The sequence below is a fragment of the Urocitellus parryii genome, chromosome 3 (assembly GCF_045843805.1).
Source record: "Urocitellus parryii isolate mUroPar1 chromosome 3, mUroPar1.hap1, whole genome shotgun sequence".
Classification (NCBI taxonomy): domain Eukaryota; kingdom Metazoa; phylum Chordata; class Mammalia; order Rodentia; family Sciuridae; genus Urocitellus; species Urocitellus parryii.
The window spans coordinates 124,179,293-124,205,355 of NC_135533.1; the positions used below are offsets into that span (position 1 = coordinate 124,179,293).

The window sequence follows — 26,063 nt, forward strand, 5'->3', positions numbered from 1 at the left end:
AATAAATAAATACTCTTGAGTTATTAAAAAAAAGTACAGGGAGCACAAATGACATAAAAAAGGGACAGTTGATGTAGTCTGGAGAATTGGGTAAGTGACATTTGAGCTGACTACTGAAAAACAAATTAGTACTAACAGTTGGAAAAGGCTCAGTTCTGGGCGCTGGGGATGTAACTGAGTTGGCAGAGTGCTTGCCTTGCATGCATTAAGGCCCTGGGTTCAATCCCCACCACCACAAAAAAAAAAAAAAAAAAAAAAAAGGCTCAGATAGTCATTGCCTGCTGTGACATTAAAATAACTAAAATAACTAATAACTAAAGACAATGCATGCTACCTAAATGGCAGGATTACCTAGCCCTGATGACTACTGAGGAGCCCATTTCCAGGTAATGGCTCCATCCTAGCCTTCCTGAAGGTAAGGATTAAGGATGGGGAAGTGGTCTTACCCACACCATTTGAATCACTGCAGCTCTGGGTCCCAATTCCCAAGCCATGCTTGGGGTTGCTTTTGAAGGACACGCTGCCACTCCACCAGGTGCTACTTTCCCAGATGCGAGGGCCTGGGAACAGGAGCAAGAGCTAAGATCTCTGCCGCCTGGGCCTGTGGGAAATACGTGCAGCAGGTTCTATAGGGAAAGGGTGATGGGATGGGATGGCCTGCGCGGGCTTCTCGGGAACTACCGATCCGGACGAGTGGGAGCGTGACAGGGATGGTCTGGGGCAGTGACAGGGTGGTATGGGGCAGTCTCCGGGAAGATCTGAAACAGGTGGAGCGGTGGCTCTCCGTGGGGCGAGTCGCCGCTCAGGGGTGCTGGGGCGACGTCGGAGTCGTCTTCTGCTGCACAGCCTGGGGCGGCGGGGTGAAGCTGACATCAGGCGCATGGCGAGTCCAGGGAGCGCCCGGAGGACGCGGCCAGTCGCGGTTCCCCGCCGCCCCGCGAGAATCTGCCAGGCTGTGGCACCAAGCATGCCAGGGAAGCGGGACCAGCTCTCCCCACGCCCCGCCCAGCCGGCCCCGCACTTCGGCGCACGCTCCGCAGTTCGCCTCCGCGACTTCCGGGGCGGGACCGGAAGCGACCCCGCCCAATGGGGCGGTGCGACCCGGAGGTCTCTAACCGGGGTGGCGCGGGGCTTCTCGGGAGCCGCCGGCGGCCGGAGCGGCGCGACGCATGGAGGGTGCGGGAGAGCGGGCGCCGCTGCTGGGCGCGCGGCGGGCGGCGGCCGGGGCGTTCGCAGGCCGGCGCGCGGCGTGTGGGGCCGTGCTTTTGACCGAGCTGCTGGAGCGCGCCGCCTTCTACGGCGTCACGTCCAACCTGGTGCTGTTCCTGAACGGCTCGCCCTTCGGCTGGGAGGGCGCGCAGGCCAGCCAGGCGCTGCTGCTCTTCATGGGCCTCACCTACCTGGGCTCGCCCTTCGGCGGCTGGCTGGCCGACGCGCGGCTCGGCCGGGCGCGCGCCATCCTTCTCAGCCTGGCGCTTTACTTGCTGGGGATGCTGGCCTTCCCGCTGCTGGCCGCGCCCGCCGCTCGCGCCGCGCTCTGCGGGACCCCGCGCCCGACGCGGGTGCTCAACTGCTCGGCGCTGCCGGCCAACGGCAGTGACGCCTGCCCCGACGCCGCCGCCCGCCGCTGCGCGCCCGCCACCTTCGCGGGGCTGGTGCTCGTGGGCCTGGGTGTGGCCACCGTCAAGGCCAACATCACGCCCTTTGGCGCGGACCAGGTGAGCGCGCCGCGTCCCTGCACCTGCGTTCTGGTGCTGGCGGAGCCCGCGAGCCGGTGGCTGGGCACCCCCGCCTTGCCGTGCACCTGGCGCGGACGGGACGGGACGGGACCCAGCGGCCAGGCGGGGTTCCTCTGCCTTGGAGAAGAGAGCTCGAAAGCAGAGAGCCGTGGCCCACCCCACTGCCTCACCTACCAGCCCCTGCCCCGTGTGGAAGGGACTGTAGGAACAGGGGAGCTTCTTCTAGTGTAAGGAGGATCAAGGAGAAAGCAGTATAGACAGGTGTGGTGGGTGCTAGGAAAGCGGGTTGGGATCCATGCATAAAGTGATAGCCAGGGTGGTCTAAAAGAGAAAGGACTTCTCTCTGTGGTGCCACTCTTTGAGACTTGAAGGATAGAAATGGTCGCTGCTGTTGAAGGTTTCCCTACAGTGAGGTCAACAAGTGCAAAGACCCTGGGACCAGAAAGCAAGGGAAAGTCCCCGTTATTGCTGGGCTTCATTTACAAATAAATGGTCTGGGTGAACATCCTTGTTTTTTTAAAGGATTTGGGGTGGGCTTGGTAGGAAAGGCCAGGGGAAGAGTTTTTGAGTTCACATCCAGCTGCTGCTGTGAATCATTCCTGCCCAAAGTTGAGGTTGGAGTCAGTCATGCAGAGCTTTGGGTGAGAAAGGAAGTGCTAGCAAATGGCCTGGGTGCCAAATCAGGCCTACTTCCTTGTTTTTGAGGACTTGTTTGCTAAGAATGGTTATTACATCTTTAAGTGGTTGGAAAGAGTATTTTGTTAATAAAGTTTTATTAAAACACAGACCTCCCCATTCCTGCTCTCATTCCCTGCAGTGACAGAATTGAGTAGTAGTTATGAAGATGATGCTTCCAGCACCTACTTGCTCTGTCTCAGAAACAGATTCCAGGAGTCTGCTGCATAGTGGGCAGTGGTATCAGGAGGGTTCCAGTTCCAAGTCTGCTATAGCTGGCCAGTGGGAGATGCCTGAACTAGAATGGAAACAGGGGAAAAGGAGTTAGAAGTTTGGGGTGGGTAGGGAGTGCTGATGAGTGCCCCCTGCAGTGGGGAAGACGACTTCTAGGGTCTGTTCTCAGTGGCTCTGCAAGTGTCCCTTGCTGACATTCATGAGTGCTTACTGTGCCCAGGCCATTTTCTGAGTACTCACTTAGTCCACGTGACTCCCTGCTGGTAAAGTGCCCAGTTCATAAATGAGGAAGCTGAGGCCAGAGAGGTTGAATCATTTACCTAAAGTTTCCCAGCTAATACCTAGCCGAGCCCCGGTTCAGGAGCTTGCCCTTGAGTCTGAGCTTTGACTGCATCTGTGTGAGGTTGTCCATACACAAAGGAGACGCTTCCTAGGGGAATGAGACGGTAGCTGCCTGACATACTGAATTTTGAAGTTACTATTTGTACAGTGATGTGCTTTAAGCTGCATGGGAGTCTTAAATTCATCTTACAGATGGGGAAGTGGAGGCACAAGGTTTTCTTGTGCAAGGTAGGGAGTGGTCAAGTCAGGCTTTCATCCTGGCATCCAGCACTGATTTCCTAACCTTTAATTTGGCCATGGCACCCAAGCTGCTTCTAGGTCTGGGTTCATGGCGTTGGCCCTGGTACCATCATCTCCCAGCCCCAGGCAAAGGTGTAGGACGGAGCCAGGAGCACCTTTACCCTTCTCTTCACACCTGGCAAGCGCAGCATGACTGGTTATCGATGCCTCTTCCTGTGTGTGCTGCCCATGTCTTACCCAAGCCCCACAGCTTGTGGTGTGCACACTGTAGTCCTGTCCCTCTCACTGCTCAGCGAGTGCACAGGGCCACAGGTTTTGAACATAGTCTGAATTAGAAGGTTGTGCTCTCCATTTACTCCGCGGATCAGTGATTGGTGTTTCTTAAAAGAACGCCTGAGTGGTCCTGAGGAGCTTGTCCTGAGTGGTCTGGAAGAACCAGCACTATTTTGACCCATAGTTACTTGTGGAGATGTCTCATCCAAAGCCACCTGGCTCACCTCTTCCCATGTAGCACTCTGTGAGAAAGGAACCATCCTGGGTAGAAGGACTGACACAGGCTATGGGGTTGCCAGGTCAAAGTGATGGGCTTCTGAGGGTCTCCTGAAGCTGTGCTTTCTGGGCACATGAGATGTTAGACTGCTGACCGACCACACATCAGGTGGTTTATGCTTTGATGTTACAGTTCTGGGTGTGCTGATGGCATTGCGATTGTGTAGAAGAATGTCCTTGCTTTGGGAGACGGGTGATGGAATCTTGTGGGTGAACTCATGGTGCTACAACTTATTTCTAAATAGTTCAGGCAGAAATATTCTGGTTTCATTAGAAAAAAAAAGTTAACTATATGATGCGTATAGAGGAGTCCATTTTATGATTTTTCCAAACTTTTCTGTAAGTTGAAAAGTTAGGAGGATGTCTGTCAACTAATGAAAGGATAAGCTAAATGCAGCATAGCCATAAAGAGGAATATTATTGGGTCATAAAAAAGAAGTGAAGTGGGCTGGGGATGTGGCTCAAGCGGTAGCGCGCTCGCCTGGCATGCGTGCGGCCCGGGTTCAATCCTCAGCACCACATACCAACAAAGATGTTGTGTCTGCCGAGAACTAAAAAATAAATATTAAAAATTCTCTCTCTCTCTCCTCTCTCACTCTATCTTTAAAAAAAAAAAAGAAGTGAAGTGCTGGTTAATATCAACATGACACTAATTATCTGGAGGAAGCCAGAGGAATATTATTGGGCCATAAAAAAGAAGTGCAGTGCTAATTAATCTCAACATGACACTAATTATCTGGAGGAAGCCAGACACTGGATTCCATGTATACCCATTCATGTGGAAATCTAGCACAGGAAGTGTTGGGCCAGTGGTTGCCCATGGCCTTGAAGGGGCCTGGGAGTGGTGCTGAAGGAGGGGCTGGCAGTGTGAAGGAAGTGTGACCCACTGGGTAGTTGTGGTGGTTTGTACTGCCCACCTGGACCAGGCTTTTAAGGGGTAAATTTTATGTAAATGGTACCTCCACAGAAGATGTTGGGATTAGTACCCTGAGGCCAGGGCCTTTGTTCCCTGCCAGTCCCTGCTGTTCCTGGTGGGATTCAGGAGGCCCTCTCATGTGGAGGGAACCTGCTTGCATTTTAAGGTATTTTTTCTCTCCTGACTGTTGGTTTCCACATAGGCCCCTGAGAAACCTTCTGATTGGAGAGGTGAATGGGGTCAGGCTGTGTGGCTTTGAGACAGGCTGGTGGTTTTGAAAGTGAGTGTGTAAGCTGGGAGTCCAAGGGGGTGAACTATTTTGATATACATCCCGCCAGCCCTACGTTTCCCTGTTGTTTACCCCTTTTCAAAGTCGGGGTCATTCTTGATGGGGGAATCCAGTAATTGAGTAGTTGTCTGAAGGAGGAAGATCTTATTGTGCAGAAAGATGAAGACAGCAAATAATGCTCTTTTTTTTTTTTTTTTTGGTAGAGAAAATTGCCCTCCTCTGCATTTGAAGGGATTTTTCCAAGTCAGCCAGCCATTTAACCTGATGCTCAGTTCCATCTTTTGAGCTTCTCCAAATTGATTTTGATGGTGTCCTTTGACCAGTCTTTTGAAAAGCCTTACCCTGGCAGGGTAGGTGGCAGTTGCACACTTGTTGACACAGCATGGCTGGTAGGAAGTAGGGGCTGTGGCCTGTCAGCGGATGCAGGAGGCTGGTGATGTGCCCAGGGCGTCTGCCAGCCTCCCAGCCTCCCGTTGTTGCCAGAATGGCTGGTATGTGGTGACTTGGCCCCAAGAACGGGCTTTGGTTATGAGTTGATTTGGGCAGATAGCCCTTAGAATTTGAAATGAACTGACCACAAGTTTATCCAGAAAACAGGGATGGGTGGAATATCAAGGCTAGGATTCTGCTAGGCTAACTGATGTTGGTTTGTTCTTGCTTCATGTGGAGACGGGCTGCACCTTCCTGTGGTTGTGTGCAGAGCCACGGTGGGCACTCGGAAAGCCCTGTGCATTCTGGATCAGTTCTCTGTGTTAGATTTGGTGTGTGGACTGGCCTCTTCCCTTTTGTTGCTTACTTTTTCTTTTTTTTGGTACCGAAATTGAACTCAGAGGTGCTCAACCACTGAGCCACACCCCCAGCACTGTTTTGTATTTATTTAGAGGCAGGATCTCACTGAGTTGCTTAGTACCTCACCATTGCTGAAGTTGGCTTTGAACTCATGATCCTCCCGCCTCAGCCTCCCAAGCCACTGGGGTCACCGGCGAGCACTGCCACCACGCCCAGCTGGTTATTTTATTTTTTATTTTTTTAACACTTATGGTTTTTTTGGTCACATTTTTCAGCTCACATTTTTCTTTGTGTAAGTCTCCAATATAACATCATGCTAACTGTTCAATAAGATTTAAAGGCAGGAAAAGCAGTGTGCCCCTGTGGAAGAAATTCTCAGTCCACACTGTTCAGTGGCAATGCTTGAATTTGGTTCAGAGCCTCTGTTCTATTCTGATGTGCACAGGAGGAAGTTTAAACTCTTGAGAATGAATGTGGCTTATTTAAAATGCAGGTTTTTAATTTGAGATGATATAACCATATAGTTAATTCAACCTGCCAGTGTGGTAGGTATGCTTAACCATTTTGACTTAAAAATAATGGATTTTGGCCAATACTCTGTTTTAATGATGTCTTTTATATCTCTACTTTAATTTAAAAAATAAAGTAGTGGGGCTGGGGTTCAGCGCTTGCCTAGCATGTGTGAGGCACTGGGTTTGATTCTCAGCACCACATATGAATAAATAAAATAAAGGTCCATTGACAACTAAAAATATTTTAAAAACAAAAACAAAGTAGTGCTTAAAATATTGCATCAAGTGGGGGGGAGTGGCCTTGCCTGTAATCCAGCCACTCAAGACATTGAGGCAGGAGAGTCACCAAGGCAGGAGAATGCAGGGGTGTTTGGATTTATCTGGAGTGTGTTTGGAGGTGAGCGTTTTTTTTTTTTCTTTTCTTTTTTTTATTATTTATTTTTTAGTTATAAGTGGATACAAAACCTTTATTTTATTTATTTATTTTTTAAATGTGGTGCTGAGAAAGGAACCCAGTGCCTCACACATGCCAGGCAAGTGCTCTTCCTCTGAGCCCCAGCCCAGCCCTAGGGGGTAAGCCTTTGCCAGGTGCTTTGTGCCATTTAACTGGGTGAGGCATGAGCTGCGCAGTACTTCTGAAACTTACCTGTGAGCAGAAGAACCTCACAGCCTTGTAGCACAGGCTCATAGACCTCAGCCTCAGACCAGGTGACTTGGGGTCTGCAGTGTGGTCCTGTGCCTCTGTCATTAGGAGCATTACAGGGTTCCTGCAGCAAGTGACCCACAGACTTAGTGTACTGTAGAATTTGTTGGCATTTGGGGGAACCACCCTAGATAGCCCAGCGTTGGTAGTAGGTGAGTGTCACGAGACCCTTGAATGTATCTGCAAGCACCATTTTGATTGCGTTGCATTTCTTAAAGGTTGTTGATAGCTGTAATTTTAAGCATTTCATGATACTTGTTTTTTCACCTGTGAAGATTATTACAGCCCTGCTGCTGCCATGGGCACAACTGTGGTCCTGGCTACTTGGGAAGGTGACTCCTGAGCCTGGAGTTCAAGGCCAGCCTGGGCAACACAGTGAGACCTTGACTCAGAAGAAGGAAAAGAAAGAAAAGATACATAAAGGAATAAGTTACTGTCACTTGTTTTCAAGTGTTTTTTCCTTCCTGTTATTTTAGGTCAAAGATCGAGGTCCAGAGGCCACTAGGAGGTTTTTTAATTGGTTTTATTGGAGCATTAACTTGGGAGCGATCCTTTCACTAGGAGGCATTGCCTACATTCAGCAGAACATGAGCTTTTTCACGGGGTACCTGATCCCCACGGTCTGCGTTGCCATTGCATTCGTGGTCTTCCTCTGTGGCCAGAGTGTTTTCATCACCAAGCCCCCCGACGGCAGCGCCTTCACGGATATGTTCAAGATACTGACATACTCGTGCTGTTCCCAGAGGCGCGGTGAGCGCCTCCGCAGCGGGTAAGTGCTTGAGTCTCCTCTCGGGCTGTGGGACTGTTCACTTGCTGTCACCAGAACAGCTGCTAACATGACGTGGTTGTGTGTGCTGGGCACGGGGCTGCGTGACTTGGGAGTCCTGTCTCTAGCCTTGCATCTGCTTGGCAGGGTGTTGAGGGACTGTTCCCTGCTGTCCCCTAGTGAGTCTGGTCTCTAGTGTTCATCTGGGGGCGGGGACGGGCATGCAAAGGGTGTGGGGCCTCTGGGGAGCTCATGTTCAACTTATTCCACTGCCAGTGCAGCTGGAAGCCCCCAGCAGTCTAGTGTAGCCTGTAGGTGAGGATGGGCAGCCCGGGGCAGAGAGAGACCAAGTACATGCCGCATGCCTGATGTTCCGTGTTGAAACATCTTGAAATACGTTAATGAACATCTAAGCCACTGTTTACTTGGCTGGTCTCTTTCTGTCAGAGGCAAGAGAAGCAGTCTGTCAGGTCAGCAGGTGTTCCAATTTCAGGGGCCGCGGCAGCTGCTCCAGCAGAAGGACCAGTAGCAGGGTTTTGAGATGCATTTTAGGGAGCCAGACCACCTCAGCTTTGTGCTGAGTGTTCCAGGAACTGGCATCTTAAGTCAGGAAGTCCTGTGTCCCGGGAACCCCCCCCATGTCCCCTCATACTGTGACAAGTACTCATCAAATGCAGGCTGATAAAGAAAAGTCTGGAACTTAGCTTAAGAAGAGACCTCAGTCATCTTTGCATTGTTAACTTGTTGAGCTGCCCATTAGCCATTCACGTGGTACCCTTCAAGCTGTGCGTTTCTGTGACATGACAGGACAGTCGAGAAGTAGGACACTCTGTCTCTAGAGGAGTCCCCAGGTCATTACAGTCAGCCCCAGGGATTTCTTCATCAGCCTGGGATGCCTAGCAGTCTCTCACTGGGCCTTGGGGCCGCGTACCTCACTGCTGGATGCCCCTGGTAAAGGCCGAATGTCCACCTCGTGTGCCTGCAGTTTGTCTTCTCCTGTGCTTGGGGCCTCAGTGGCCATGTCTGACTGGAACTCCTGCCCCTGGTCGTTCTGAAGCTACACCAAAAAAGCCCCAGTACCAACCTTTTTGCTGCAGGCAGAATGTCTGAGGTTGCTTCTAGGCCCCTTGTGTGGTGTGTGACAGGTGTGCTCTTCTCAGCAGGCCAGGTGGGGATGCTGGGAGTCACCACAGTTTTCAGACACCTGATTCAAACCTTCTAGTAGTGGGAGCACACTCAGGCACTCTTTAAAACCAGAGCTGCCCTGCTCAGCAGCAGTCACTAGCATTTGGCCCGGGGTGGGTGGAGGTGGGTGGGGTGGGGGTGGGGTGGCGGGGGTGTTACTAGGAATTGAACCCAGGGGCACTTTCCACTGAGCAACATCTCTCTCGTCCCTTTTTTGTATTTTATTTAGAGACAGTGTTTTGCTGAGTTGTTCAGGGCCTCTGTAAGTTGTGAGGCTGGCTTTGAACGTGAGGTCCTCCTACCTCGGCCTCCCCAGCCTCTGGGATCATAGGCGTGCGCCACAGTACCTGGCGGAGATGCCAGCATTTTGTAGGCCTTACTCCCATTAGGCAGAAGTGAGGTCTTGGCCACAGATGTTGATTCTGTGAGCTGATATCCAGGCCATAGGCAGCCCTTTCCAGGCCGCCCTCCTTGTCTCCTGTGCCTGAGTGGGCCCGGCTGGCACAGGGAAGAGAGTTAGAGCTGCTTTTGTGTTTGGAGTCTTCCTGGGCAAAAGTAATTACAGAGGGCTACTTGGAGAAACGTTGATGGTTTAAAGAATTGTCAACCTGTGCTGTTTGTGTGAACTGGCTGTGTGACATTGGAGGGTCAGTGACCTTGCTAGGCCTTCTCTTTTTGCATAGTGGAGGTGGACTGAGAGGCCCAGTGCGGTCTGAGGTGTGATGCCCAGTCCCTGATGGGGCCAGTCAGTAGCAGCTACCAACTTGAGCCCAGGGAAGTAGGGTGCGCACAGTTTCCATGTGAGACTCTTAACTTCATCTGGGCCAATCCCAGTTTCTGGTCTAGGTTCTCTTGTTTCGAAGATGATGTAATGCTTACTTTAAATGAGAACTGAGGGTCTGTTTAAAGGGCCTGAGTGCTTCCTTGAGATCTGCTCCTTCTTGAGTGGAGAGCCCATGAGAACTGATGGCCCTCTACCACAGAGCATGCTCTGTGCCCCTGGGCTTCCAGGGAGAAACCATGGGCTCTTGTCTGTGTTCTGATGTTACATGTGACTGTGACTTTATGGTAGGTCACTGAATAGTGTACCAACTATGTGTGAGCTAGGGGTTTTGGTGCGTGTTGACTTTGCAGTTTTTAAAATGTTTAAGTGATAAAAAGCAGAAGCAGTGCAGCCAGTTAGTAACCCATATGGAAGCTTCTTCATGCAAAGGGCATTCGTTGTTTGGAATTTAAATGTTTTTGGAGAAACATACTTAGCGTGATGTGGCCCATCTCTGGTAGGATCTAACTAGTGCCTAAAGACTTCAGAGTGTTCCATTGTCCCAGCACCCATCATAACAGCCCTGGGTGCATAGTAGGTACTCAGAAAATACTTATTGAATTGATTTTGATAAATTTGGTTAAAATATTAATTTGTAGTTTTTAGCTTTTTTATTTTTCCCTATTCTGGATGTCTAGATGAAACATCAACTTTATAAGTTAAAAATAATTTTAAATAGGGGTAACTTAGTAAAATGGGACATGAGTTTGTAAACTAGAAAGTGGATGATTGCCATTTCTCTCTGAGTCCCAGAATTAGAAGGTGCTCTTAAGATGACTGTCTTCTGGTATCTTTGGCATTAGCGAGAATGTGCAGTCCCCCTCCCCGCCTACTCCCCCAGCCTTGGGGCATAGGAAGGAGTCTGGAGCTGCCTGGTGGGATCTGTTCATGTTATGAAGGACAAATCAGAGCCAGAGGGGGAAACAAAGGTGCTGGTGTAAGGACCAGATGCTCAGCCATGCGCTGGACTGTGGTGCCCGTGTGTGAGGGAGACATGGAGGTCAGAGCAGAGGGCAGTGGTGTCTACCATGGCCAAGGCTTCTTGGATTTGCACCGAGTCCCCAAGCCTTGTAGTCTTGTGACTCTGGCACATTTCTTACCCTCTCTGTGCCCCAGGTTCCTCTGTGAAATGAGTCAGTAGATCCTGTAGTACTTCTCAGGCTCATGGTCAGGGTGAGTGGCCAAGTGCTCAAGGCTCCAAGAACAGAAGCCCTCCCTGTTTTCCATCTCCTTGCCCTCCTCTGGCATTGCCCTCCCCTCCCTCCTCTTCATCTGGGAGAGGATGCCAGTGTGGCTATACTGAACATGAGACCGGCTGTCAGCCTTGATGTTGAGTAGCCTGGGCCTGGGGGTGCATCTCAGTGGGAGAGCACATGCCCAGCATGTGAGAAGCCCCAGGTTGGACCCCCGCACAGCAAGAGAAAAGTAAACACAGGAGGCTGGGGATGTGGCTGAAGTGGTAGCGCGCTCACTTGGCATGCACGAGGCACTGGGTTCGATTCTCAGCACCACGTAAAAATAAAATAAAGATTTTGTGTACACCTAAAACTAAAAAATAAATATTTTTTAAAAAAAAAGACTAGCACAGTTGCTTGTTTGTTTTAAACACCACTCAGTGATGAGTAGATACTGCTGGCTCTTGGCACAGTAGCCTGCTGAGCAGGGTGACCAGTGCTGGGTTAGATGGGCCCTAGGACTACAGTCCAGCTGCATCTCTGGCCTGCTCAGTCACAGCAGCTATAGCTGTAGGCAGGCCAGCATAAGGCCTTTGTCAGCTGCTCCAGCACATTGTGCCACATTTAGAAACAATTCTGGTAGCTGTATTGTGGTGTGCACAGTTAGTAATAGGACAGCTACAGCAGAATCCATGTGCTGAGCTGGTTTCCTACCCCAAATTTAAATTGTTACCAAATACTTGATTGCTGGGGTGGAAGAAAACTAACTCCTTCATTTTGTTTCCCAAAGTGAAGGCCTTGGAGTCTTTCAGCAACCTTCTAAACAAAGTCTGTTTGATTCATGTAAGATGTCTCGCGGAGGGCCGTTCACAGAGGACAGAGTGGAGGATGTGAAAGCCCTCGTCAAGATTGTGCCTGTGTTCGTGGCTCTGATCCCTTACTGGACAGTGTATTTCCAGGTGGGTGTGCATGCCGGCTGGACAGCCCCTTGCCCAGGCGCGCTGCCCTCATGTGTTCTGTGTAATACTGAGGGGATTTTTTCCCCATGAATCTCTGAAGAGCTTTTGTTTTTAGTTATAGACTCATTTGGCTGCTGTAAATATTTTGAAACCCTTTTCAGAAAAGAAGCTGAGAAGTAATGTGCTTCTGGTTTTCTGGGCCCTCCGTTAACTTAGTTTCAATTTGGATAACTGGCAGTTCTTTTCCAAAATCATCTCAAGGACTCCTACGGTGACAAATTGTTGACTTTTCTGCTTCTCACTTGAACCGCCATCTGTTCTGAGAGTTGCCATGAGGCCTCCCTCTTGGTTTAGAGAGGAGATGGCCACGGTCCTTGGACACCATGTCTGGTTCACTTGTAACAGTGCTGCTTTCTGTGCCCAGATGCAGACCACATACGTTTTACAAAGTCTTCATCTGAAGATTCCAGAGATCTCAAACATCACAACCAACCCTCACACGGTAAGACCACTGGGCTGACGGAGGTGGACACTTGGACGTCTTATGCATTGCCATTCATCGCTAGACTAACAGCGTTCTTCTGGGATTCAACCTTCACATCGCACGGCACATGTTTCCATTGGTCAGGCCATTTGTCATAGTGAATTGACAATGGCAATCACACATCAATTAGTATCTTTATCTGGCCCCTATCAAGCATAGAACAAGAGATCCATTTAGAAATAAGTGTTCCCAGTTCAAGGTCTTCGAACTGAGAGTGGCTTCCCTGGGTGCCCTGGGTTGGGATGGACTGTCCTCTGGGCTGTCAGGGAGGGCTGCTCGGGCTGTGGGCCTGACGCTCCCTGTGTTCTGAATGCAGTTCCCAGCGGCCTGGCTCACCATGTTCGATGCTGTGCTCATCCTGGTGCTCATCCCGCTCAAGGATAAGCTGGTGGACCCCATCCTGAAGAGGCACGGCCTGCTGCCGTCCTCCCTGAAGAGGATCGCTGTGGGCATGTTCTTCGTGATGTGCTCTGCCTTCGCTGCAGGTAAGCCCCTCTGTCCCCTGCCACTGCTCTGCTGAGGTGGTGCAGGTGTGTGCTCTGCAGCATGTGGCCCAGGAGTGTGTGTGCTGGGAAAGTCGGCCACCAAGCGTTTCCTAGGATGGTTCTCCATTTTCTAGTTTTTCACTATGAGAGTTCCAATCTTCTTCCAAGATGCATTGTTCCTTTCCTTCTAGAACTGAAACCAAACGTGTGCTCTTAGGAGCCGTCCTCTGCCCCTGGTTTGGTCTGGAGCAGCGGCTGCTGTGTGGCTGCGTGCTGCTGAACTGAAGTGCTCTGTGGTTCTCCAGCAGGAGAATCTCCATGCAGGGGTCAGCCTCAGAAGGCCCCAGAATCCTTCCAATTTTCATAGAAAATTTTTGTGCATCTTCCTAGGGAGGAAGACTTTATCAATTATTATAGGCTCAGGTCACGCTTCTGCTCCCAGATGTCAGGAATTCATGTCTACATGTGCAGGTGCCAGGGAGGGAGTGCTCTTTTGAAGGGCTCCTTTGCATTTTTTAGTTCTCATTCTGACATGTTGTTTCTCTTTGCTCATAAAGCTGGCCTTTTGCTGACTCCTAAAATGTGCTTTGAAGTTCCTTCTTGATTAGTCTTGAAGGTCATTGAACCATAAAATAACTTAGTTACATGATAGGGAAGCTGGTGTTACTAAGCCAGCAGTGCACAGCTGCAGCCGTGTTCAGCAGGTGTCAGGAAGTTAGTCCTGAGGCTTAGGAGGCCTGTATTCAAGAAGCCAGGACATTTTAGAAGAGTTGCCTTATCTTTGGAGTGAATAGATAATTAAAGTGTGCTCTGAGTGAGGTTTTTCTCTATAGGTTAGTTTCTCTTCAGAACTGTGATGTAAGCAAACAAGAGATATACGGAGTAAATTTCAGCATCACTAACGGGTCATCTGGAGGAGGAGCAGGCTTGTCTGTCGGCTGTCTGTAGGGACCCAGTTCTGGCCTCAGCTCCTTTCTCCCTGGCTGGGGTGTGTCCCCTGGGTGTGGACCTGGCCTGGTGGACCAGCCTATGCAGGCTGGTCTCTTACCTACCGTCACATGGTGCCACCAGCCCTTGCTGTTCCCGGGACTCCCCTGGTGGGCTCTGGACTGGGAAAGCATCCTGAATCTGAGGCAGAGTCTTCTGAATGCCTTCTCTGGCCGTAGCCTTCATTAGAAGAGATTTAACCACTAATCTGTAGCAAGGTTTTGAAGTTGTTATATAGTCAAATCACGGTTTTTAGAAATAGATTAATCCATAATCTTTGCCATCTAAGCATGTCCACTGCATCTGTATTGTCCTAGAACACTTTCTGTGTATAACTGAATTGCTTTTGCAGGGCAGAAAGGGACAAGATATTCACGAAGCTCATAGTGTCATTTTTATGTATTATATACTTAGCTATTTTTTCATGTCAGCAATGACATGTTCAAATTATGCTTTTAGTGTATTCCATTTTTAATGTTATGTCATTTAAAAATGTGTTCCCTTCTATGATGGTTGGTCCGAGGTTATCCACACAGGTGGTGTGCTCACCCTACCCATGCATGTCCTTGGGTTGAATCATGTGAAGGGGTGAGTGCTGTGTCTAAGATTCTGGTTTATGGCTCTCTTGCCAGTATTGATTGTTTTCTTCTGTTATTTTTTCCTTACCTGAAGGATTAAAAAATGTTTTATTATTGTTTTAACATATGTTACTAGTCGGGTTTCAGCTCGCTGCTGAGTTTCCAGTGGCATTTCTGGTGGTGGCAAACCAAGAACCTCCATCCCGGGTTCACTGGGGGTTTTTGGCAGGAGTGAGTGCTGGATCATTCTCTGGTGGTGGTGGTGGGGGGTGCAGGAGAATCTCTCCTTCCTGTCTCACTGGGGCTGCTGTCATTCTGTGCTCACTTCCTGTGGTCAGCACTTGGAGCAGTTCTGGAGCAGGCCATTTGCTGAGAGGGCTGAATCGGCCGCATGTCCTTCAGTGCAGCCTGTCTGCTTCCATCCTGGCCAGAGTCTGTGTGGCTTTGTCCGGTGGAGTGTCTGGACCATGTGTCACTGAGCAGTTGGTAGGTCCCTTCCTGTGGCCTAGAATAGTTGACTGCCATGAGAGCTCTCCCTCTGTGTTGTCCCTCAGATATTTGCCTAAAGTATTCATCTGAGCCCATCTCCTCTCTAAGAGGTCATTTGTTTGGTAACTTTTTAAAAAAATCTTTTCTGATTTTATGCAATTTTTTTTTCTCATGATTCACTAATTTTTTAAAAATAGTCTCTACTAAATCATGCATTTTCTTGAGTTTTAGGAAAATGTGTAAGAGATAGAAATAGTCTTTTAAGTAAATCTGTTGCTTCCTTCCTCATTTCCAGACTCGTGTATTTACATACTCTCTTTGTTCATCTTGCCAGACTTGTATGCCTTTTGTATTTCCTTACAAGTGTATCTTGGATTATCAGTTTACCTGTTTCTATGTTTACCTTCGTTTAAGGCACTGACATCGTTTTATTAGGTTTTAGGTGTAGACAATAGAGGAGAGGCATTGGCAGGATTTCAGAGAGTCAGAGGTGCTCTGATTTGGAGGTGGTTTCTCTGGGCTCTGTGTCTTCTAGTTGAAGTACTTTCCATTGGGTTTGTTTCTGGTATTTTTTTCTCATTTATTAAGTTAAATTCCTTGTTCACTTTTATTTATTTTTTTCTGTTTATTAGTGCAAACATTTTAAGCTAAGAATTTGCCTGTTATTACTGCTTTAATCAGATATTGTATACTTTGATTTGTTATTTTGGTCTCTTATTTTCTGTGAATGTTGAAACTTGATTTTGATTTCTTTTTCCCCCCATTTTTTATTGGTTCATAATAGTTACACATAACATTAAGGTTCATTTTGACATAATTACCAAATCTTAGAATAGGATTTGCTCTAATTCAGTCCTCAGGACCACCACCCTCCACCCCCACCCCCACCCCCACTTGCCCTTATTTTTAGTGACTTGTGGAAATTCGTGATGGTAAGATTCCCTGTGGTGTGGACATACGTGTGCATAGGAAAGCGAGGTCAGATTCAGGTCACTGTTTTTTCCTATCTCATCCCTTTTCCTCCCCCTCAGTCTCCTTCTTCTGTCCACTGATCTTTCTTTTATTTTGATGGCATTTCCCCCGCCCCATTCCCCTCCCCCCCTTATTTGGACTAGCTTCCATGTAGGTCTCAGAAAATGCTCAACCTTTGACTTTCTAGGTCTGGCTTATTTCACTTACCAGATGATCTCCAGTTCCGTGGTTTTCTTTTTGATCCAAGAACAATTCCAGAGAATTTTTTCATTTACTTTTACTGATATTTTTACCTATACTTTTGTAAATGATGGTTCATTTTATTGGGGAGTTTGGTGAGATCGTGGCTTTCTTAAGTCCTGTCTTGAGGTTTTGAGACTTCCTTTATGGCCTGATGGACATTCTAAAAACTCTTTAGTCAGGTGCTGAATAAGTGATTTATCTGTTGTCATATTCTGAGGCCTTCCTGCCACGTTGGGGATGGAACCCGGGACCTTGACAACTGAGCTGCTTCCCCAGCCCAGTCACAGCTTTAACAGCAGGAGTCCTAAGTTGCAGGCCTTGGGGTTCCCCAGATGAGGTGCAGGCCAAGTGTAAGCCAGTGGGTCTGTGGCGACCAGGGGCACAGGTCCTGGCCAGCAATCTAAGGTGCAGCACAGGCTTAATGATGTCTGTGTGTTACAACAAGGCGGTGATGACAGGGCCGTGCTGTTTGATACTGTGAGCTGTCTGCGTGGAGACCCCAGGCATCCTTTCTTGTCTTCAGATCTGCACCTGGCTGTGCATGTGGGTCTGATTTGCAACCCTCTTACCAAGGAAAGCCTTACTTTTTATTGACTGCTTGTTCTGAGAGGATGGGTCAGGTGCGTTTCCAGCAGATTCTCTGTGTTTCTAGCAGCTCCAAGGTCCTTTGCTTGTCTTAAGAATATGGGATTCATGTTTTCTCTGTGGAGTGCACGCAGCATTTGTGGCAAGATGGCTCTTGGCAAGGAGGACTGACCCAGCTTGGTTCTGCGGGTCAACTGAGACTTGAGGTATCTCTGACTGCAGCTCACTGCACCAGCTCCAGGGCCTCCATGTGCCCGCCTGTGGTTGGCAGCAGGTTCTTGCCCCGTCGTTTCCCCTACTCCTCTTCCCGATGATGCCTGCCTGGGACAGTATGGCTGGCCTCTTCTGCTGATGACCTTCAGGCCACGTGGCCTAGGGTGTATGTCCTTGTCTGGGCTGTTGCAGGTTTCTGACTTGATGGACTTGATGGGAACATGGTGCTCTCGGATCTCAGGAAGGCTGTTGGTGATCTTAGCACTCACACAGGGCTTCCTGATGGAGGAGCTGCTGGGCCTAGCCGGGAGGCCTCTGCCTGGATGTGGAGGATGTTTCTGCTGGGACAGTGCAGTTGAGAAGCGAACTGAGCACATTTTGGAGCATAGATCCCGGAATTTATTCATTATCTCCCTGGAAATTGTGTTCTGGTCCTTTCTCCTGCTCACACTTTAAAAGGAGTGATTTTAGTGTATCCATTGCATTGCCTTCTTCCCAGTCTCTTGCCCTCCCTCATATAGTGTTTTTAAATAAGTAGATCTCTATATTAACATTGGATAGTGGGGGTCCATTTTATTTGCAATTAGAAGTTCTTAAATAAAAAAAAAAAAAAAGAAAGTGGGTGAGATTCTTACAGAAGGCCGTGACTACCAGTTGATGTTCCCCTCACCCGGACACGAGAAGAGTGGCCACTCTGCTCTTGTGTGCTGGCCTGTGCTGGCCAGTTAGTCTGCCCCTGAGTTGGGCCCAGTCCTGGGCGGGCAGAGGTGGATTGTGCGTTTCAGTTGAGTTGGCCTCTGCAGGGAAGAGGGTGTCACTATGAGCAGTTGTAATAACGATGGTAATGTGTCGGAGTCACCTAAAGGCTGTCACTGGTGGGGAAGACACCTCAAGTCCTGTCTTTTCACCAACAGGACAACTGCGAATTCCCTCACTTCCTTTTAAAAACAGACACAAGAATGTGCACGAGCAGTCAGGTGTTTGAGGATGAGTGAGCAGAACCTGTTTGTGTAGGATGCTGTAGAAGCACCAGTGGACAGGGTTGGGAAGGGGGACTCGGAACCTGCCGGGGAGCTGAAAGCTGCAGCCCCCTCAATCACGGGCACTGTGGCTGGGTGGGCGCCATCCTCCCGGTGCTTTTCAGAACCATCTAGAGCTGTCTGGCAAGCAGAGTTTTAGTTTGATCACAAATGTTGATAAATGATGCTGCACTAACCCATTTATAAATTCTAGGAATTCTGGAAAGCAAAAGGCTGGACCTTGTTAAAGAGAAAACCATCAATCAGACCATCGGCAAAGTGGTGTACCATGCCGCGGACTTGCCCATTTGGTGGCAGGTTCCACAGTATGTGCTGATCGGCATCAGCGAGATATTTGCAAGCATAGCAGGTACAGCTTCATGTGTGTCCGAAGTACTTGGTGTTTCTACTAATTGAGGAGCTCCTGTGTCACCTGTAGGGAGCTGTGGGTTAGAACATGGCTGCTGAGCTTGTGCTGAAGCTGCAGCAAGGGTGCATGGACACTCACTGCCTCCCCTCTAGGTGCCACAGAGTGGAGAGGGAAAATCGCTTCTTCTGGGTCTGGTGTTTGCAGAGTGCCCCTTATCCTGAGGACGAAAGCCACACTTGCTGCTCCATGTGGTTGGCGCAGATTTGCGTAAAGTGGCAGGTCTGGCTCACAGGCCTCTGTGTCCCTGTCAGGGATGTTCTGTATTCTGGCCACTGGATGGAAGTGGGAATCGGTGACTCCCAGAATCTGGAGCACTGGCCAGGGTTGGGGGGCAGCGGAGGTCTTTACCTCTGAGGGGCTCATGCAGCACTGGCTGATGGCTCTGTGAGGGGTACATCACTGCAGAGTGGCCTTCTGTTCCCGCCTCTCAGTCCTGCTGCTGTAAGCATCTTAGTTTACAGCTGGGCCTGCTGAAGTCGTTTAAAACTTATGGAAATGGAATCCTGGCCAGGTACAGTGGCATACGCCATTAATCCCAGTGACTCAGGAGCCTGAGGCAGGACGATGACAAGTCCCAGCCCAGCCTGGGTACCTTAGTGAGGTCCTGTAAGGTCTGTCAATGAGCTGGGCCTGTAGCTCCGTGGTGGAGCACTTGACTAACATGTGTGAGGCCCTGGGTTCCGTCCAAAACCTTAGGAACAAAGACAAGGGATCCTGAAAGAGAGTCCCCTTTCCTTGGGCTGAGGCTGGGGCTCAGTGGTGCAGCACCTGCCTTGCACATGTGAGGCCCTGGGTTCGACCCTCAGCACCACATAAAAATAAAATAAAGGTGTTGTGTCCACCTACAGCTAAAAAAATATTTTTTAATAAAAAGCCCTTGATGGGCTGGGGTTTTGGCTCAGCAGTAGAATGTTCGCCTAGCACGTGCGAGGCCCTGGGTTCAATCCTCAGCACCACATATAAATAAATAGATAAAAGTGTTGTGTCCAATGACAACTCAAAAAAATAAATATTAAAAATAAATAAATAAGAAAAAAGCTCTTGGGCATGGGGGAGTTGTTTCTCTGACAAGTTCTGGGAGTAGTTACCTTCTGGGAGCAAGCCTTCCGCAGTGTGTCTGAGGTGGGGCTGGTTTTGTGCTTCCTGATGCTTCAGGAGCTGTCATGTGGGCCGAGCAGCCACTGCTGCAGGAAGGAAGTGGTCACCTCCTGGGCTCCCATCCGAGCAGAGTTGCCTTCCTGCACCAGGAGGGGCAGGGCGCCCCCAGGTGTCAGGTGCCCCTGACCCGAAGCCCTCCCCTCCCCCCAGGTCTGGAGTTCGCCTACTCGGCCGCCCCCAGGTCCATGCAGAGTGCCATCATGGGCCTCTTCTTCTTCTTCTCTGGTGTCGGGTCCTTCGTGGGCTCAGGGCTGTTGGCCCTGGTGTCCCTCAAAGCCATCGGATGGATGAGCAGCCACACTGACTTTGGTAAGAGCCAGCTCCTGTGGTGTGGGGAGTCCCTGCAGTCTGGCTACCTGTGGGTGAGCCGGGTGGTCTGCACATGGGTGGGTGGGCTGGCAATGTTTCTCAGGACACAGGGGCCCACTTGCCCTCAGGAGCCTCTCCTCACTGCAGCCACCTAGCCACACCCTGCTGAGCTGCTGCTGCTGGGAGGGTCCTTGACTGAGGGTCCCTGTTGTCTGTAACTGCTTCTGGGGGAAGTGAAATCCGTGTCACAAGTTCTCGTTATTTAACTTGATCTTATGTACTTTTTTTCCTTTTCTTGACAAATACTTTTGTTTTCTGATACTAAAAAGACGAGGGTAGTTAAGTTGCTTTTTGTTTCTTAATAAACACATTATTCGTGATCAATCATAATAGGATTTTGCAATTAATGCCAGTAGGTGGCATCTTGGGTTTTGAACAAAATCACTCAAAAGTCAGAGTTTGGCTTTCTCCAGATTCATAATAGATGTGGGGGTGAAGACTCCCTCTTCTCCTGTGTTTTCAATGTGCTGTTTGCACCTAGCCTCCTGCCTTCCCTCCTGCTTGAGTGCTTGCTCTGTTTCAGTGGTGCTACCCACTGTGGTTTGTTCATCCCCTGGAAATCGATGGCAGTTCAGGGACTTTTCTCTGTTAGTTGCAGAGCCCCAAAGCCCTCCAGAAGTGGAACTGAAACTCCTTCCTGTGAGGTCCTGGCGAAGTGTCCAGAAGTCCAAGCTGCTGTCGTCTCAGTGGTCACAGATGCCGACTGTCCAGTGCTATGCATTGGTTCTGAGAGTAGTGGGCAGACCTGGGGCTTTTCTCTCCCTCTCAGTTCCTGGAGCGTGAGCAGCCCTTGGTGGCCGGTGCCGCTCCTACGTGAGGCCTGTGGCCCCAGGCTCCAGGTGCTGTGATTGGAGCACGTGGGAGACTTCCTGCAAAGGCTTCCTGGGGACCAGGCTCTGGGTCCTAAGGCGCAGTCTCTGTGCCGCTGTTTATTTTTGTGTCCTAGAGAGTAGAATGTGTTGTCCTTCCCTTGGTTTCTGGCTCTCTGACCCCTTCTGGCTGCTCTCAGCTCTCACGGGTGCTTCTTGTTTTTCTGCCTGTGGGAGTTTAGGTCAGTCTGTGGCGTGGCCTGTGGGTCCTGGGCCTGACTCTGCTGCTTTTTCCTCCCCTTGGAGAGAGCAAGATGCAGTGCACCCCCTTGGAGAGACTTCGTTCCTAGAAGGGGCAGCAGCTGCACATAGCCACCCACCACCACAGGGCCAGGGTTCCCTGTGTCCTCCATGCTTCTGGGGCTGGGGGTGGTGGCACTGCTTCTTAGATGTTGGGTGCATCACTGAGGGCCTGGCATGATCCAGAATGAGGCTGGTCCTGGCACGGCTTGGTGTGAACTCTGCCATAGGCTCTGACGTCCCCACACAGAGGCTGACACAAGCACATTCGGCTTGGCCTGTCAGCTTTGAGCTCTAGAAGCATTTTGGGAAGATTCATACTTCAGAACTGGCACATCAGTGACTTCGTTGGTGTTTCGACCTTCCTGGTGGAGGCAGCATCAGTGCTGCTCCTGGATTAGGACTGAGCAAGTGCCAGGCCCCAGCAGGTGGGCGAGGCTCCGTCTACAGGTGCCCATGGTGAAGCCTGGGCTATGGCAGGGGCTCAGGCCATACTGCATAGCGCCTGTCGAATAGCACTGTGTCTGTCAGAAATCTAAAGAGTTAGCAGTTCACACTCGGGAAACTCTGGTTTCCTCAAACTGTGGATCAGCACTTACGTAAACACGCATGCTGTCCCGCTGTCCCTATGCATCATGTTAACTTGATCACTGCACTGTTAGGCCTGGGGTCCTCGTGAACTGTTCAGAGAGCAGAAGGAGGAGTCTCAGGATCACCCAACACAGGCCTTTGGGAAGGGAGGAGTCTCGCTTTTCAGTCAGTAAATCAGTCTGTGCTTGTGAGTCTGTTGGAAAGCGAAGCAGTTTACTCTGCAGGCAGCTGTGTCCTCACGGCCTCAGTGGCCGTGCATGCCTGTTTCCCTGTCTCTTTGGGAATTGCTGCGTACCCTGCAGGCTTGTGGGGACAGGCAGTGCTGCCCTGGTGGCACAGACTGAGGCTCGAGTGCCCCTTGCCATGCGGCTGTGCCAAGCCAATGTCCTGCCACTTCTCTGTGGGTGCATTAGCCAGGGGTCTGCAAGTTCTTCAAGGGGTGACTGCGGGTCCACAGAATCGGGGGTTCTGGACCTGTGTGGTCCTCTCTTCTGCACGGTCCTGTCTTCTTGGTACTTGTTGGGAGTTCAGCACTGTTTTAAAAGCCACATGGCCTGGGACAAAGCCGGTAGTCAGCGTACCAGTGGGCGCTAACACTAGCGTCAGGGATGCAGATTTACCAGCAGAGTGTCAGCTTGCAGGCACTAAAACCTGAAAGTGTTGAGGAAGTTCTGGAAACAAACTTGGTGTCCCTATGGTGTTTGGAATTTCGTTGCTGTATCTGCCCGGCTTACCAAGGGTGCACGTTAGGGGTTTCCCAGGGACCTGGCAATGGTCTAGAGCACGTGGGCCTGAGCAGCCAACTCCTGGCTCTTTGTGTTGAGAAGTGCACAGGTGGCGGCCCAGGCTTGGTGTGGGAGCAACCAGGCACTCTTCAGTAGAACGCCATCTCCATGTTGGTCTTGGGCAGAACGTAGAGGCTTCTAAGTTGTTTCATAGCGACAGAAGAGCCCTTGGAAGAAGGCTGGAGCAAATGCTTCTGGGGGCGAGGCAGAGGAAGCCGATGTTTTATACTTCAGTCAAATTTTGATTTAGAGGAAAAGAAAATTAATAAGGGCCCCCTTACCTCCTGCTGGCTCTCAGAGGCTGGCTATGACTGACGGCTTTGCCTCACCCTTGCCTTTTCACCTGCTCAGCCTGGGGTGGCAGTCCCTGGTACCAGGGAGCTGCAGCCAGCTCTGGGTCACCTCTGGGTTGCCGCTGCGTCCCTCAGCCAGGCATCCCCCCACCTGTGTCATCAGGGTCGGAGGTGGGTGGGACAGGAGGAACACAAGGGTGCAGAGCCCTGGGTGGTGGGGACCACTGTGGGGACTTCCCTAGGGGCTTGAATGCAGAGGGGTAGGCTTTCTGTGTTGGGGACACGGATTCTGCCATTTCTTGGTGCCTGTGGGGTGGAAGCCCATAGCCCCATGCAGGGACCAGGTGTGGAAATCTCATGCCCTCCCTCCCTCCCTCCCTCCCTCCAGGCAACATCAACGGCTGTCACCTGAACTACTACTTCTTCCTGCTGGCCGCTGTCCAGGGGGCCACCCTCCTGCTCTTCCTCATCGTCTCTGTGAAGTATGACCGGCAACGATCCAGAGCAGATGGGACCCCTGCCAGTGCCCGGGCCTGATCTGAGAGCCGCTGTGGCCCTGGACTGAGTGTGGGACAGTGGGCAGGCCTGGGTGGGCTTGTGGGCTGGCCACTGGCCTTCTGTGCTCGCGTGCCGTCTACACCCTTCCCCTTCCCTCTGCCCCTCGAGCTGGTGAGTGCCTTCCTGAGCTCTGCCTCCTGGCACCCAGCTCCCGGAGCAAAAAGCAGGTGTAAGCATGTGGCACTGTCTCCAAGGGCTCTTGGTCCTGAGAGGAGGACTCTTGGTCCCCAGAACATGCAGACTAAGACCCCGGGGCCTGAGGCCGCGGTGCTGGAGCCCGCTTTCCCATACTTCATCCCCTCCCACAACCCTGTGAGCGCCCTTTTGAAAAACTAATAGCGTTTACTTCTGAGGAGGGGGTGGGGTCTTTAAGAGCAAGGCCAAGTGCGGGGTGGGGGTGGGGTTCATGGAGTCCTGTTCGTGGTTCTCCCTGAGCTACCGTCCTGCCATCGCCACGTCCTTGGCAAGTCGTAGTGCATATTTCATCTGCTGCTTCAAGAAACATTTCTTAAACTTTTGACGTGACTTGTTTTTAAGCAGGAACATGTGTCAGTAATTATTTATGGCCACGTGTCCTATCTCGAGCTGCAGAACAACTTGTGGGGTGTTTTGGATCCTGCCTAGACAGTCCTAATCTCTAGTTTTATTTTGGGTCTGCGTGAGACTGAAGGCTGGTTGTGGGTGGCTGGGGGAGAGCGCTCTTGTGAACAGAATTAGTGTAACAAATAATTAAACACTCACCGTGAACTTGAGCTGCGGGGCTGGTGGCCGACTCCTATGTTGCTGACCTAGCTGGGGTTCTGAGTTTGTCCACTAAGCTATTCACTGTGTGTCGCTGTGTTTTTGGTATAATTTTATTATAAAAGCATCTCAAACATGAGACCCAGATGAGTTCTCTGAGTGGTTTGTCCACGTCGGCCCTGGTCCAGCCTTGACATAGAGATTCTGTGAGGATTCTCGATTCCTATGAGGCAGTGTCAGATGAGGAGCCCTGGTGTGGTGCTGCCTGGCACAGCCTTTCCATTTCCAGCGGGAGTCTCTGCCGTGAAGCCCCTGGCAGCAAACCTGAAGGCAATGGTGAGGCGCTCGCTGTTGGACAGAGTGGACAAGAGCCGTAGAAGGAGCCCTGGGGATGTGACCTGGGACTGGCCGGCAAGCGGGCGGCCATGGTTCTCATGGGGCTGGAGGTGCGAGCCTGCTGGGGAAGGAGGGAAGGAAAGGGAAGTGTTTCAGGAAGAGTCTGCTCTGCAGAGGTGTGGTGGTGTCTTTGGGGCATGCTGTGTGCCCCAGCTCACTGCCCTGTGCTGGCAGAGCCAGGTTCCCTCCCGGGGACTCGCCGCGTAGGGCAAGAGCAGAGCAGATGTGCGGACCCAGCCCTTTCTGCCTGTGCTACTGCAGATCCCCTGTGTGGGACCCCATGGCCCCCACCCCTGCCCTCGGCCTCATCTCATCTGCCCACATGGTGCACACTGGCCACTGGGTGGGGGCTCTCCCCAGAACCGGGTGGCACTTGTGATATCGTGATAAGTGCACACAAGGCTCTGCTCCACTCCTGGCACCAACCTCCTGAAATCCTGGACTCTTCTTCCTGTATGTGGCCTTTGACTTGGTGTTTTCTGGGGTGCTAGAGCCTCTTGTCCTGATGAGGCCACCTTGGGGTGGGAGCTGGTGCCTGGTGAAGTCACCCTGCCTGCTGCCCTGGGAAGGGGTGCAGCAGGAGGGGAAGTTGTGGGCACCTCTGCTGTCCTGCCTCTGGGTCTTCCTAAAACCCCAGAGCAGGCTGTGGAGCCTCCCTGGCTGCTGCCCGCAGGAGGCTGGAGTGTGGCCACCTGAGGGCCCTGGAGCTCTTCGCCCTGCCCATACAACTTGCCCTGAGGGTCTCTTCTCTTGGGCTGGTCATCTGTGTCCTTGGGATATCCTTTATAGGCAGTGGGCAAACCTCAGTGTCTCCCTGAGCTCTGGAGCCACTCCAGTCCCTGGTTTTTGGACTGTGAGCAAAGAGTGGAGGGTGGGCACCAGGCTCACTCCCCAGCGCCCCAAGAGTGAGGGGAAGCCCACTGAGCACCCCTGTGCTGTGCGGGAGGTGTTGGAGCTGGCTTGCCCGAAGCCGGCTGTCCCTCCTGTCCTCAGTGAGTGTCCCTCCAGATGCAGTCCCTGCTCTACAGGGAGGTAGGGAGGTCTCAGGCGGTGTTGGTACTAGGAGGCACCTTTGCAGGTGTGGGTGGTTCTCAGTCTGCAGTCAGTTAAGGGAGCAGGCCTGGTCCTGTGCCCTGTTCTTCACCTGCTGCAAGATTCTGCCCATCCGGGGCCTCTTGCCCACTGGTGCCTGGTTGAGGTGGCCTGATTTTCGCAGGGCGGATTGCACAGTACTGCATCCCCTCAGTTACCTGGACGCCCAGGACCGGTCTTCAGTGTTGCCACGGGGTTCCACTTGGCACAGCGGCCCCTCTCTGAAAATCAGAGCAGGTCAGCAGAGTGGGAGCTGGTGAATTGGTGACGTTATGGGCAGTGGTGACTCACTGCCATTCAAATGGACAAAGTCACCTGAGTGGCTGTGTTAAAATGCTCCAATACCTTTTAGACAGGTTCTTTTAAGGCAAATGATGAATGAGAACTGGTTTGTTGAGCATATTAAACACGTGAGCAAGGAGATCTGAAGGGCAGGAAGCTGGGAATCCCAGTGGTGGGAAGCTGGGTAATGGGAGTACTGGCGTTGGTGGATCCATCCCTAGCTGGATGGTGCTCAGGTCACCTGGTGG

The 26,063-nt window shown here is 51.1% G+C and overlaps 1 protein-coding gene across 1 annotated transcript; it reads left to right on the forward strand.

Moving 5' to 3' along the window:
• Positions 1–1,169: 1,169 nt before the first annotated feature.
• Positions 1,170–23,674, forward strand: Slc15a4 (solute carrier family 15 member 4). Its single transcript, XM_026408046.2, has 8 exons — positions 1,170–1,718; positions 7,465–7,757; positions 11,728–11,896; positions 12,321–12,398; positions 12,757–12,925; positions 18,226–18,381; positions 19,750–19,908; positions 23,135–23,674. The coding sequence occupies exons 1-8, from the start codon at positions 1,170–1,172 to the stop codon at positions 23,281–23,283; spliced, it is 1,722 nt and encodes a 573-aa protein (XP_026263831.1). The 3' UTR covers positions 23,284–23,674.
• Positions 23,675–26,063: the final 2,389 nt, after the last annotated feature.

Bases quoted from the DNA above. Each gene is read 5' to 3' on its own strand.
- Slc15a4 (XM_026408046.2), top strand. From the start codon at position 1,170: ATGGAGGGTGCGGGAGAGCGGGCGCCGCTGCTGGGCGCGCGGCGGGCG. The intron at 1,719-7,464 runs GTGAGCGCGCCG...CTGTTATTTTAG, and splicing joins CGCCCTTTGGCGCGGACCAG to GTCAAAGATCGAGGTCCAGA. The intron at 12,399-12,756 runs GTAAGACCACTG...TTCTGAATGCAG, and splicing joins TCACAACCAACCCTCACACG to TTCCCAGCGGCCTGGCTCAC.